Genomic DNA, 12,415 nt, shown 5'->3' with positions numbered 1-12,415 from the left:
TCAGACACCCCTAGAGTATGCACTAGGCCTAGACCATCATTTGTTTATTGACCCTGCTGGCACTCCCTGGTCGTCCTGGATCAAGTACGGTTCTGCTGCGACCAACAAACACACGGTCATTTATTAATCTTATAATTTTTTTTCTTGTATTGTAGCAAAATATTCAAAATCATACAGTCAGTATGGATGAGCGCCATTGGTGGATTGCAACCAAAATCCAGGAATCATTTCACATCGGTGGATTCAGTGACAATCCAACTCTGCTGGAAGATTTCCTCTGCGAGTCAGAAACGCTAGATTTAATCAATAAATTTTTGGGAGAAGGCGGACCAAATAAATTATTCTTCTACTCAGACCGACCACAAACAAGTGCATTAACACCAAGCGGCTTACAAAGCACAAGACAGCTACACGTCATAACTTCTCTTGCAACGTTAAAAGATGTTGATGTGGAACAAACGACAGTTTTATATTTGCTTCGGCACGATACCGACCGTGAAGTTGATCAAGTGCATATGGAAAAAGACATTTTCTGTGGAGAACTTCGACACAGCGTTCTGGACAATTTGAATACGTTGCTTACCGATATCTACCTACCATTGTTACGTGCTCAAACCGATTGGGGACATTGTACACCGGAACAAGTAAGCCATTGTCTAAACAGTCTTGAGAAGCACACAGCTGCTTTGACAGAGACCGTCAAGGTACCAAGCACCGCTGCTCGCCAACAGGTAAACTCATCTCTCTGTGTAATATTTCAATGTGTTAATAAACTGACAGTACAATGTTAATGTTTTCTTTTTTACTACAAGGAATGGCTTTGCTATTTAAGTCAGTTTTTTTTTTTAATAGTCTAATCGTTTTTACTTTAAGTTTTGTTAACATTAACAATTAATATTCAACATATTTTTACTTTTAACATTTTCTTTTATTTAAACCTGAATGTTTAACATCTACTTCCCACTAAAATTTATTTTTTTATTTTTTTTTTTGCATATCAGTAATTTTGTTTTTTTAATGTATTTAATGTTGTTTTTTTAATGTATTTAATGTTGTTTTTTTAATGTATTTAATGTTGTTTTTTTAATGTATTTAATGTTGTTTTTTTAATGTATTTAATGTTGTTTTTTTAATGTATTTAATGTTGTTTCTGTAATGTTTTTAAGTTTGCTTGGTATTAGTTTTTACTTTATTAACATTGACAGAACGCCTGGTGTCTACATGATGATGTGGTAAGATTCAATCAAATGCATGATAATTAATAACCAATTTAATTTCTTGTACTTATTTCTTGTATATCCATACCCTGCATGTGTTAACCTACTACTAGCAACATTGTTACACAAAAACTATTGAAAACAAATGGTCAAGTTTATTAATTATTTCTCAAAAATAAATAAATATATATATTGATAAATATAATTATATCTAAGGGTTGTGGACACTTATGGCGCTCTATTGCTGACGCAACCCCTTGACCGCTTGTGTCAAATAAATAAATGATAGGAAAAAAAATGAAATAATACTACACTAACTTTTGTCTCTTTGACCATAGGCCATCATAGATAATAATTATTACCATTCACTTCAAACATGGATGCAAATGGTGCATTTTGAAAATTATAGGGATTTACTCTTGACACACTGTAGGTGCTTTAGACATACCCACACAGCCCCTCCCCCCCCTTGTTGTCCCCCCCCCCCCTTGTTGTCCCCCTCCCCCTCTTGTCCCACTCCTCTCCCCTTGGTATTGCCTTACACCTATCCTTATTTTAGGCACTCCACTTGTGTGTATGTATTTTTTAAGCCACAATTTATTTGGGTTTATAAGTTAAATATTAGAATAGTTGCATGACATTTGAACACAACAATGAAATGTACACATTGCATAACATATCAGAATATATATTCTTGCTTGCATGTACTGGGTCTACTGGGATCTTTATTATTTATGTATTTGTATTGTTTTACTTTATATGTTTGAAGTGCAGTATGGAAAGCCAATTTGATGGTGCTTAGCACTCTTAGCAATCCTCAGGGTGCTGCATCGGTTTTTTTATATATGTTGTTGTTTGTACCTAAAAATTGAATAAAATAAAATTTTAAAAAAACTAGGACGTTTTCAGTATATTAAAAAATACTCTCTTTAGATATATATAGTTTTTTTATAATATTATTTAGCATAAATTTGAATATTGATTGCAGGTGTTACGTAGACCAGAGAACCTTGTGAGTAATGAGTTCAGTAAGCATCGGTCCACAGCCTACGATGGTAACATTATCTCAGAGTACGAAGCGTTAGTCACAGAATGGATCTCAACCATTGATAATGCTTTGACAGACGGTGGAGATGAAAGGTTGACATTTTATAATATTTTGATTTAATACTGAATATTTAATATATAATTTAAAATCCATTTCTATACAGTTGGAAGAACAATGTACAGTAATAGGAAATTAAGCTCTGTCTAAAATATCTGTCTGATACAGTATGCCCAAATATGGTGGTGATATGCCCAAATATGGTAGTGATATGACATCATCATGTCCATATATGATCACATCACATTTTTTTGTCACATAAAGTTTTATAGTGTAGACAAGGCTTAAAACATGTTGTTCAGTTTTATGAAAAAATCATTATTTTTTAAAGGTTTATGGATCCAAATTCCGGTCCTTTATCTGAACTTGAACGATGGAAACGACGCCAGCGAATGCTGACTAGTATCATGGAACAACTTAAAGGAAAAGAATGCAAGACTGTCATTGGTGTACTTATTAGCTCAAAATCAAAGGTCATCAAAAAATGGAAGCTGATTGACGGCAGGTTAGTTGTAAACTGTACCTTACCAGTTAGTTTAATCCAATCCAATAATTATATACTTATACTTACTTATACTAACTTATATATATAATATAATTCCAAAAGCAAATTACTGAAAAAATGATCAGTGGCTGGATCTCAATGGAGATAAAAAATCTTCTTCCTTCAAAATCAATGTACAAAGACTGTCAAATAAACTAAAACTAGACTAGAACTTCAAAATAATATTGATTATATCCATTTTATTTCAGTATTACAGATGCAGCTAATGAAACAAAAGACAAAGTAAAATACCTTGAAGCGCTGAGGCGTCACTTTGAACAATTATACAATGGCGCTACTCCAGCTAGCATGGTAAACACCGCCCTCCCTGGTCTCGTAAACAGTGTCAAGCAGATGGAATCAATTTCAAGGTTCTATGCCAGAGGAGGATATTTGGGGCTCCTCTTTACTAAAGTAGGTGGCATTGTCAATAATATTTTTACATGCCTAAAGCTCTTTCTACACTATCAAACTTTATGTGACAAAAAAAATGTGATGTGCCCATATATGGACAAGATGATGTCATATCACTACCATATTTGGGCACATCAAACTTTTTTGTCTAACTAGTTTCAAAGTGTAGTCGGAGCTTTATGTGTAATACAGTAAATCAAATATGACACTGTACAGTGGTCAATCACTTCACCGAGAGAATCAATGCTACCTCATTTGGGAATGAACAATGTGGTATGTCGTGAGCAGTCTTGTCTTAAAGATATATGTCCCCCTGAAAAAAAGTATTTCTTTTTTCGTTGAATATGACATTTTAGTGTCAGATAATAGGTCGTCACTGTGACCAAAAATTAGATTGAAAATCTGTAAAAAAAAAAAAAAAAAAAAAATAGTCAAATTGACTTGAAGTCAAATGGGTTTATGTTTTAAGTGCTTTCTCCCATTAAGAGAATTTTATTGACTTTTATTTAGATCACAAATCAGCTTGTAAACACTTGTAAAGACTACCTGCGCAGTGAGACCATCAGCAGTCACCAAGAGGACCAACTTTGGCCAAAGATCTATGAAGAGGTTGACAACCAGATTGCATCTGGTGATGTGGTCTCCAAACCTAAACCAACCAACAAGAAGAAGAGTAAAGAGAAAGGCACTGAGCAGGATACACTCTTTGGAAGACTGAAAGCTTGCCTCAACCTTTACGTAAGAAACATCTCAAAAATGTTATATTGACAATAATAAGGAAAACTTATATTGTTTCGGTTTTCATCACAAATTAGATGCTCATGACACAACAATGCAATGAATGAAATCATGTAGTAAAGTCAAAGTCCGAGCTGATGATAAAGATCTTAAGATTTGATTTAAAGGAGTTCAATGAATTTTTAGATTTAACATGTTCGGGGAGTTGGTTCCAAAGAAATGGAGCTGAAAAAGTAATAGATTCGAAAATGATTTTGAAGTCTCTGTAATTGGAATGAAATGTTTGTTTTGTTTGTTTTTTGTAGAATGCTTACAAGGAGATGGTTAGAAATCTGCGAGACAGCCTAGGAGGGGCCCACGCACTCACTCACTTCCCATCGATAAGCTCAATTGGAGCTCCGACATCTAAGCCTAGCAAGGGGTATGTCAGAGGTTACACCAGACCATCAAAGACACCATCAGTAGCAGGTATGATACCATTATTGTGTCTTTCTATTGTTTCTTTGCATACACACATAACATAGTGCTTGGAAGAAACCATCGGAACTAAAAAACCATTAGTTATTTTTGTATTCTCTCCTGTATTGTTTACTGCTTTGTAAATATGGTACCTTTTTCTTTATTTTTTTTATTTAATAAATAATATATTTATACAGGATAAAACAATCAGATAACAGTGTATCTGTTTTACATTGTGGTCCTGTCTTAATCAAAATATACAAAAGAGAAACTTAATTAAATATAATACAGTGTTTATGAAAAGAAATGAGATTTGTATCTAGCCTTAAAGGACGTAATTGTTGGTGCCGATTTAATATTAATTGGTAAATTGTTCCATATTTTTGCGCCTGCAACTTTAAAGGACGAATTCATTTTACTAAGGGTGTATTTAGGTATTGTTACATTCAAATTTTCTTATTTATTCTGTACATACAGGAATGATTGTTGATTTTATGTTATGTTTTTTTTCTTCTTTGTATCGCACCAACAAAATTTCTTACCTTACTAGGATGAATTCCAGTACAGTATTTTGTTTTCAATGATTCACTATTAATTTCCAAAAACATCATTTTTATAGGAGATATGACTGATGGCCATGGTATACCATTTACTGATGAGGAATCCATATTTGGGCATATGGATTCCTTTTGTGGCCGTGTTCGTCAAGTAATTGATTCTGTCTACACATTGATTCAGTACAGTAAACTTATCCAAACTATAGAGGGCCTCCCACGTCCTCGTAAAGATGACCTACAGTTGGATGACTATGACGATGTTGAGAATGTTGCAAATACGTCTAATTTACCAGATTCAGTTGGTAAGTAAACAAAAAAAAAGTTTAATGAAAATGAATTTTTAAAATACAAATTATGTACTTTTTAAGATATAAAATCAAGAACAGTAAACCAATGTAACCTTTTTATACTATTTGCACAACTTTTTCAAGCATATGTGCTTTATTTTTGTGGAAAATGGTTCCTTATTTAGTGAAGGAAAGCAAAACATGGAATGGACCCAACAACTTTCCAAGGTTATTTCAGCAAAAATATCTTTGGAACTTGGAGTTGAATTGATTTCATTATATCTGTGCTCTGTATTCATTCATCATTCATTTATCAGTGGAAAATTATTATTTTCATTTATTATCATTTACATATAAAATATACATAGAAATGATATTAACAGATAAATAAAAAACAAACAAAAACAATTACTAATGTTAATCTATTCTAAATGACATTATTTAATGTTTAATGAAAATAAAATGTTTAAAAGGAAAATTATGTACTTTACAATTACTAAGGTTAATCTATTGTAAATGACATTATTTTATGAAAATAAAATGTTCAAAAGGAAAAGTATGTACTGTACAATTACTAATGTTAATTCTATCGTAAATGACATTATTTAATGTTTAATGAAAGTAAATTGTTTAAAAGGAAAATTATGTACTGTACAATTACTAATGTTAATCTATTGTAAATGCAATTTATTTAGTGACATCGTATGACTCGAACCCATCCGTCAGTCCTCTGAGAGGACTACACACCCACAACATACTGACCTCTGTAGTAGAAGAGGAAGAGGATGAAGGAGCTGACGAGGATGAAGAAGAACATGGAGTTGGTACCAATGAGATGGTAACTAACGCTGATGAGGTGCATGAACTAGCTGCTACGTCAACTAAATCTGGGTTATCTATTCAAGATGTACTTCTGTTAAGTAAGTCTATCTACCTATCTTGATCTACCTTGAATGATGGGTTCTGCAGCCTGTTTGTCCTTATCTATTTATCTACATACTTGATCTACCTTGAATTATGGGTTCTGCAGCCTGTTTGTTCTAATCAGTTTATCTACATACTTGATCTACCTTGAATTATGGGTTCTGCAACCTGTTTGTCCTAATCAGTTTTAATATCTACATACTTGATCTACCTTGAATTATGAATATATTAGAAATGTATGATGCCACAACTTGTGTGTTCCTCATAAAACTTTTCTCATAACCTTGTCTGAATGGAGTGAACTTGCAGCCTAGGTCAGACAAACAATTTTCAGTCCATTTTTAAATTGGTTTATTGCTGAGGGCATGGCTTTTAAAACGCTACAGATGCTTTTTGTAATATTTTAAGAGCAATTCTCTGATCTTTGAACCCAGCAAAAACATTGTGTACTCTATTGTTGTATTATGGTGTTGCCAGTTGTGTATTGTTCTTTAATTAAATGACATTTTCATTTTGAAGGAAAACTTTTCAACATTGATGACCCGGATGATGAAGGACCCAGCATATCATCAATCGTCCGCGACCATGTGACAAGTATGAAGTCGCTACTTTCCACGAACATCACAACCGAGATTATGCTGGACGTAGAAGGAAAAGAGAAGGACCGATATAGTGAAGTTTATCTAGAATTCCAAGCGACTGTGCAGCAAATAGAAGCATACATGTGTGCCTACCTTCACGCCGTCTTCCTCAGAAAAATGAAAACACATCAATCTTTGGATATCCTGACAAGGTACAGTACTGTATGGGTCTGTATGTCTGTGTGTCCAAGGATAAACGTGGCCATAAGTTTCATATAGATATATATATAGATATAGATAGATATATATATGTGACTGATAGATTACTGATCAAAAGACAATAAAAAAAAAAATGACAATGCTGTGACCATCAGTGGCTGGATCTCAATAGAGATACAAATAAAATAAGCACTGAAAAAATGACAATGTTGTGGGTATCAGTATCTGGATCTCAATGGAGATACAAAAAAAAAGCACTGAAAAAATGACAATGTTGTGAGTATCAGTGGAGAAAGGAAAAGCAAAATGCTAAATCAAAACGATACAATAGAAAGAAAGAAATGCAGAGCTTTTGGTACACTAACCCTTTCTCACTACAAGTTATGTATGATATCTTGATAATTGTTTTTAAATTTAGGTTTTCCCCTGTAATGCATCGTCAAGGTGTAAAGTACACAGTTACTGAAAAGTACATGGATATGTTCACAGCTTTTGAAACAGACTTAGAAGAAGTTAAGGAAATCTATGAGAAGTACAAGGTAAGGAAAATATGAAATTTGAATACAATAATATATACAATACTCCTGTTATGTAGAATTATACCATATCACATTTTTGTTATAAATTCAGGATGAGCCAATCAAAATGCGGAATGCCCCACCTGTAGCTGGCGCTATTCAGTGGTCGCGTCAGCTTTTATATCGCATCGAGGAACCAATGAAAATCTTCCGTGACAACAAAGCAATAATGACTATGAAGGAATTCTCACGCATTGTCAAGTTATACAACCGTATCGCTACTGCACTCGTTACGTTTGAAAGCCTTTGGTTGAGTCATTGGAAGACGCAGCTTGAACCGGCTAAAGCGGGGTTGAAAGCGACACTGCTTGTGGTACATCCAGAAACAAGATGCATTGTGGTTAACGCTGATGAAAGGTCAGTTTGGCATTTAACTTTCTGTAAACAAAAGCAGCTTATTTTCACATATTTTATATTTGAATAAATGTTAAAGTTATTTATAAAACAATTCCAAGTTTCTCTTAACTATGTACATGTATTCATGCATCAAGGAAAAAAGTTATTTTAGACAACAATATTTAGAGCTTTGTAAATAGCGTGATGACTAGGGTTTCTGCAGATTTCTACACATGTTTTTTTTTATCTGGTCATAGGGTGCTTCAAATGATGCAAGAATGTCGATGGATGAGCCGACTTGGTATCAATGTCCCAGAATCTGCCTTGCTCGTTGCTAAGCAGGTTTGTTTAAATTTTATTGTTGATACACCACTACATATCACATTATATGATTTGAACTTTAACTGTAAGATTTGTACGATGTAAATTAACATGATGTGAATAATTCTTCCATTGTTTGTGTATAAAAATACTAAACATATTACTAATTTTGGTGTTGTATTGTCTGTATTTTACCAATATTTTATTATTTTTATATATATGTGACAAGCAAGTCAATTTTCGAGCCAGAGTGCTTGACAAAATAAATAAAGGAGTTGAATTAAAATGCTTTTTTAACATCGCAGGAGCATCGCTTCAAGAGCTATCAGAACCATCTTTTACAATGTCTAAGTGAGCTCAACGATGTATCTGCCATGATCCCAGAACCACTGGAAAGCCTCTTCAAGCCTCATACCAATAGCGTAATCCAGGCACTGCAACCTGGCCTTACCACCCTAGCATGGAATTCAATGAATATTGATGCTTTTCTACATCAAGTTCGTACAGGTGAGGGACTTTTGTTGAGCGTTAGGGATCTTTTGATTTGTGACAGCCTCTGTCTACACTATCAAACTGATATGCCCATACCGTAAAACCTCGAAAAGAAGCCCATGGGCTTCTCTTTTTAGTGCTCTTGAGTGGGCTTCTTTTCGAGAGTACTTTTGCAAACTGTAGAGGGGGGCTTCTTTTCGAAATGAATACTGTAAATTTTTTGAATTTCTACTACAATAATGTGACTTTTGAGACATTTTTTCAACCATGAAATTATGTTTAATATACCAATTAAAAAACAATATAAAAAGCAAAAAAACAGTCCTATGATTCACCGTCAAATACAATTCTTCATCATCTCAATACAGTATGAGTAGTCTATCTCGAAATGAAGCCCATACTATCTTGAAAAGAAGCCCAGGGGGGCTTCATTTCGAGATGGGCTTCTTTTCGAGAGTACTTTTGCAAACTGTAGAGAGGGGCTTCTTTTCGAGGTTTAAGCCCATGGGCTTCTTTTCGAGGTTTTACGGTATATGGACATGAAGATGTCATATTACTATCATATTTAGGTATATCACCACCATATTTGTTTTTTTTTGACAATTGACAGTGTAGGTAGAGCTCGGAGCCTGGATAAAATCTGTCAAGGATTCGAGTGAAGAAGGATATCTCAATTTTCCTACATGTACACAAAGAATTACAGTAGCATGGCATTATGTAGTTCCCTTCCCATGGAACAGAAAGTTTTCACATTCCTCTTCACAATACCATAAATTGAATCAACACAGTCATGTGAGAAACACAACTTGCACACAGATGACTTCATAATTGTATTTTCATGTTTCATCATTTTGTTTCTGTATATTGAGTACAACTAGTAATATTGATCGTGTATTGTGTGTGTTTTTATCCATCTAGCTATTATAAAGTTGAAGGCTACTGTAGATGCTATAAACAACATAACCAAGAACACAATACAAGCAAAGCTACAGGATATTAGCAAGTTATTCCTCTTCAATATTGATGCTGCTTTTGCTCACTCATGGGTAAGTCAATTCAACAAGTGATTTGGTGATGAGAAGGCCTAAAACAGTGATGTAGCCACAGGAAATAAAGTGGTGCAGTTTTTGCAAGAAACGGGAACAATCAAGCCACTGCGTTGTCAAAGACGTCTGTGAATATAAAGTGGTCAGGTTGAAACCTTATCAATCGCACTGGTGGCTACAGCCCTGCAAAATGTATTACAATTACGTCAGAGCAGGGCAATCATAATTAAATTTAACAAAGCTTCTTTGAAATAGGTGTTCAATTTAACAAGGCCTAACATACTTGTGCTCGTATATGACTATTATAATTTTAAAAGAAAAAAAGTTTCATCCATCCAATATTTCATTTTAAAATGTTATTTTAATATCATCTAACAGTGAACAAAGTCACCATTATTAAGATTGTTAGCAAAACTGTAAATTAAACTTCAAATTGATATTTAAAAAAAAAAAGAAAACAGCAGGAGAAAAGAATGATGCAAAGAAAACCTTATTTGGTAGAAATAAAATCGTTTTTGTTTTTGTTTTTGTTTTTGTTTTTGTTTTTCTATGATGAAGCCTCCAGGTACATTCACAGACAAAATGCTAGAATCGGTGAATGAAAAGAAGAAACTTCTACATGAATATGTTTCAGATATTGAGATTGCTGTTTATGAAATAATTCATATCCTAGTAGGAGAGGTAAGAACATATACACTGTATATATAATAATAATTATGTGTGGACCACATACTCCCCATCTCTAATAAGTACCACTCTGTCTATACTAACTTTATGTGACAATAATATGATATCATGTGGCCATATGGATATGATGATGTCATATCACACTTTTTTTGTCAAAATAGTATGATAGTGTAGACAGAGTTCTATATGGCATACACAATTTACTTTAATATACTTTGTAACACTGTGTTTATTTTTTCCAGCGAGTTTCATCTGCCAATTCCAGCAACAGGTCATCTCCTAGTTTGAAGCACTTTTCTGGCCGAAAGGGTAAAATTGTTTCTCAGATGGCTGAGGCAACGTCACCAGATAATACCGACTATGATTTGCCTATTGGTAACATGCTAGGTATGTTTTAATGATACAGTCCTCAACTTAAAAGGATGCCACACTTTCAGTTACTACCCAATAGACAAATGCTTCCAGGTCTTGTTTAAATCTAGCATCTTTTCTTTAAAAATTATACTAAAGATTGCTGAGTATACATTTGTATATTTTGTTGTGTTTTTATATCCCATAGCATTATACTCTGAACATGTCTATGAGGCTGTGTTGTCCTCCGTCTGCCGAAGTCTTGTAACTCTCGCAGAAGCATCCGGCTGTGAAGGAGTCATGGAGCATGTCATGAGCGAACTAGCCAACACAGAACAAGCCACGCCTCGTCTTGAAACCATTACAGAAACTAGCAACCTAACTCTCAGTCCAAGTCCAATCACAGGGAGCAAACATCGTAGTAGAGTTGGTACAGCTACAAGTAGACGTAGCGACGTGAGTTTGGAAGAGAACTCAAGCAGGGCATCAACATCGTTTTCATACCTGTCAAATCTGTCGTGGACGGCAGAGAAGACCCTTGAAAGAACTTACTTGCAGTAAGTCTGTTGATTATTACTGATAAAATTAAGAGTCCTTTGTTTTAATAGCTATCAATCTGTAGAAACACTCACACATGTTGATAGTCATTCTATGACATTTGTGCAGAATATATTTTGGCACCAGTGATGGTATTCTAGATTAATACTTAGTTAATAATTTAACAACCATTCACTTATTTCAGATTTGAGGTAGAAGTAAAATTTGTCATTCCAAACATTGTCATTGAGCCTGGGCTGGATTCAGTGTGTACTGCCTTAGTTGAGATTGGTAGAGCCATCTTGAAGTGTTCAGAAGGATTGTCTTGGTGGGCCGGTGAAAATGAAAGTTCATTTGATGAGGTCATAGGTCAAGAGCCTGTTGTCATCACCGTTATGCATCATCTTAATAGCGTGGTGCATGGTATGATTTTTCTATTAGTTTACTTGATACTTGATAATTGACCCTTCATTCCTTAATTCTAATGATCCTGACTTTGCTTATGACCTCTTTGATAACACACTTAAAGCCCTTTATGACCAACACTTCCCGTTACTGAAAAGGAACAATACAAACAAGAACAAAAAAATTAAATCTTGGATGTCAAATGGACTGCTAAAATCAATAAAGTATAAACATAAACTCTATGCAAAATTTCTTCACCGCCCTTCTCCTGCCAATGAAATCAAATATAAACGATATCGTAATAAACTTAACTCCACTATCAAAATTGCCAAAAGAATCCACTTTCATGATATTTTCACCAAGCAAAAAAATGATATTAAGGCAACCTGGAAATCAATTAACTCTTTATTGAACCATAAAAACCGAAACCAACACAAAGGCAATACCCCTGTCAACTGTAACGGAGTACCAACTAAAGACCCCGTCATTATTTCTAAAGCATTTAATGATTTTTTTGTCGAAATCAGACCCTCCCTTGCTAACAAAATCCAGCAATGTTTCTTTCAAAGAATTTCTTCCTCAACCAAATCCGAAATCAATGTTCTTAACCCCCGTCC

The 12,415-nt window shown here is 34.2% G+C and overlaps 1 protein-coding gene across 4 annotated transcripts in view; it reads left to right on the top strand.

Annotated features, from left to right (window-relative positions):
• Nucleotides 1-12,415, top strand: part of LOC140054060 (uncharacterized) — a 58,135-nt gene that overhangs the window by 1,315 nt on the left and 44,405 nt on the right. For all 4 annotated transcript variants that reach the window (XM_072098887.1, XM_072098885.1, XM_072098884.1 and 1 more), the window contains exons 2-19: nucleotides 156-731; nucleotides 2,206-2,357; nucleotides 2,654-2,827; nucleotides 3,076-3,280; nucleotides 3,791-4,018; nucleotides 4,324-4,486; nucleotides 5,097-5,336; nucleotides 6,017-6,241; nucleotides 6,765-7,038; nucleotides 7,464-7,584; nucleotides 7,676-7,980; nucleotides 8,217-8,301; nucleotides 8,586-8,787; nucleotides 9,691-9,818; nucleotides 10,377-10,499; nucleotides 10,748-10,892; nucleotides 11,065-11,413; nucleotides 11,599-11,816. In XM_072098887.1, the coding sequence (XP_071954988.1) occupies nucleotides 183-731; nucleotides 2,206-2,357; nucleotides 2,654-2,827; nucleotides 3,076-3,280; nucleotides 3,791-4,018; nucleotides 4,324-4,486; nucleotides 5,097-5,336; nucleotides 6,017-6,241; nucleotides 6,765-7,038; nucleotides 7,464-7,584; nucleotides 7,676-7,980; nucleotides 8,217-8,301; nucleotides 8,586-8,787; nucleotides 9,691-9,818; nucleotides 10,377-10,499; nucleotides 10,748-10,892; nucleotides 11,065-11,413; nucleotides 11,599-11,816 (3,886 nt within the window). In that variant the 5' untranslated portion in view covers nucleotides 156-182. The remainder of the gene's footprint in view (nucleotides 1-155; nucleotides 732-2,205; nucleotides 2,358-2,653; nucleotides 2,828-3,075; nucleotides 3,281-3,790; nucleotides 4,019-4,323; nucleotides 4,487-5,096; nucleotides 5,337-6,016; nucleotides 6,242-6,764; nucleotides 7,039-7,463; nucleotides 7,585-7,675; nucleotides 7,981-8,216; nucleotides 8,302-8,585; nucleotides 8,788-9,690; nucleotides 9,819-10,376; nucleotides 10,500-10,747; nucleotides 10,893-11,064; nucleotides 11,414-11,598; nucleotides 11,817-12,415) is intronic.

Source organism: Antedon mediterranea, chromosome 7 (assembly GCF_964355755.1).
Source record: "Antedon mediterranea chromosome 7, ecAntMedi1.1, whole genome shotgun sequence".
Lineage (NCBI taxonomy): Eukaryota > Metazoa > Echinodermata > Crinoidea > Comatulida > Antedonidae > Antedon > Antedon mediterranea.
This window is presented reverse-complemented; position numbering and strand designations above follow the sequence as displayed.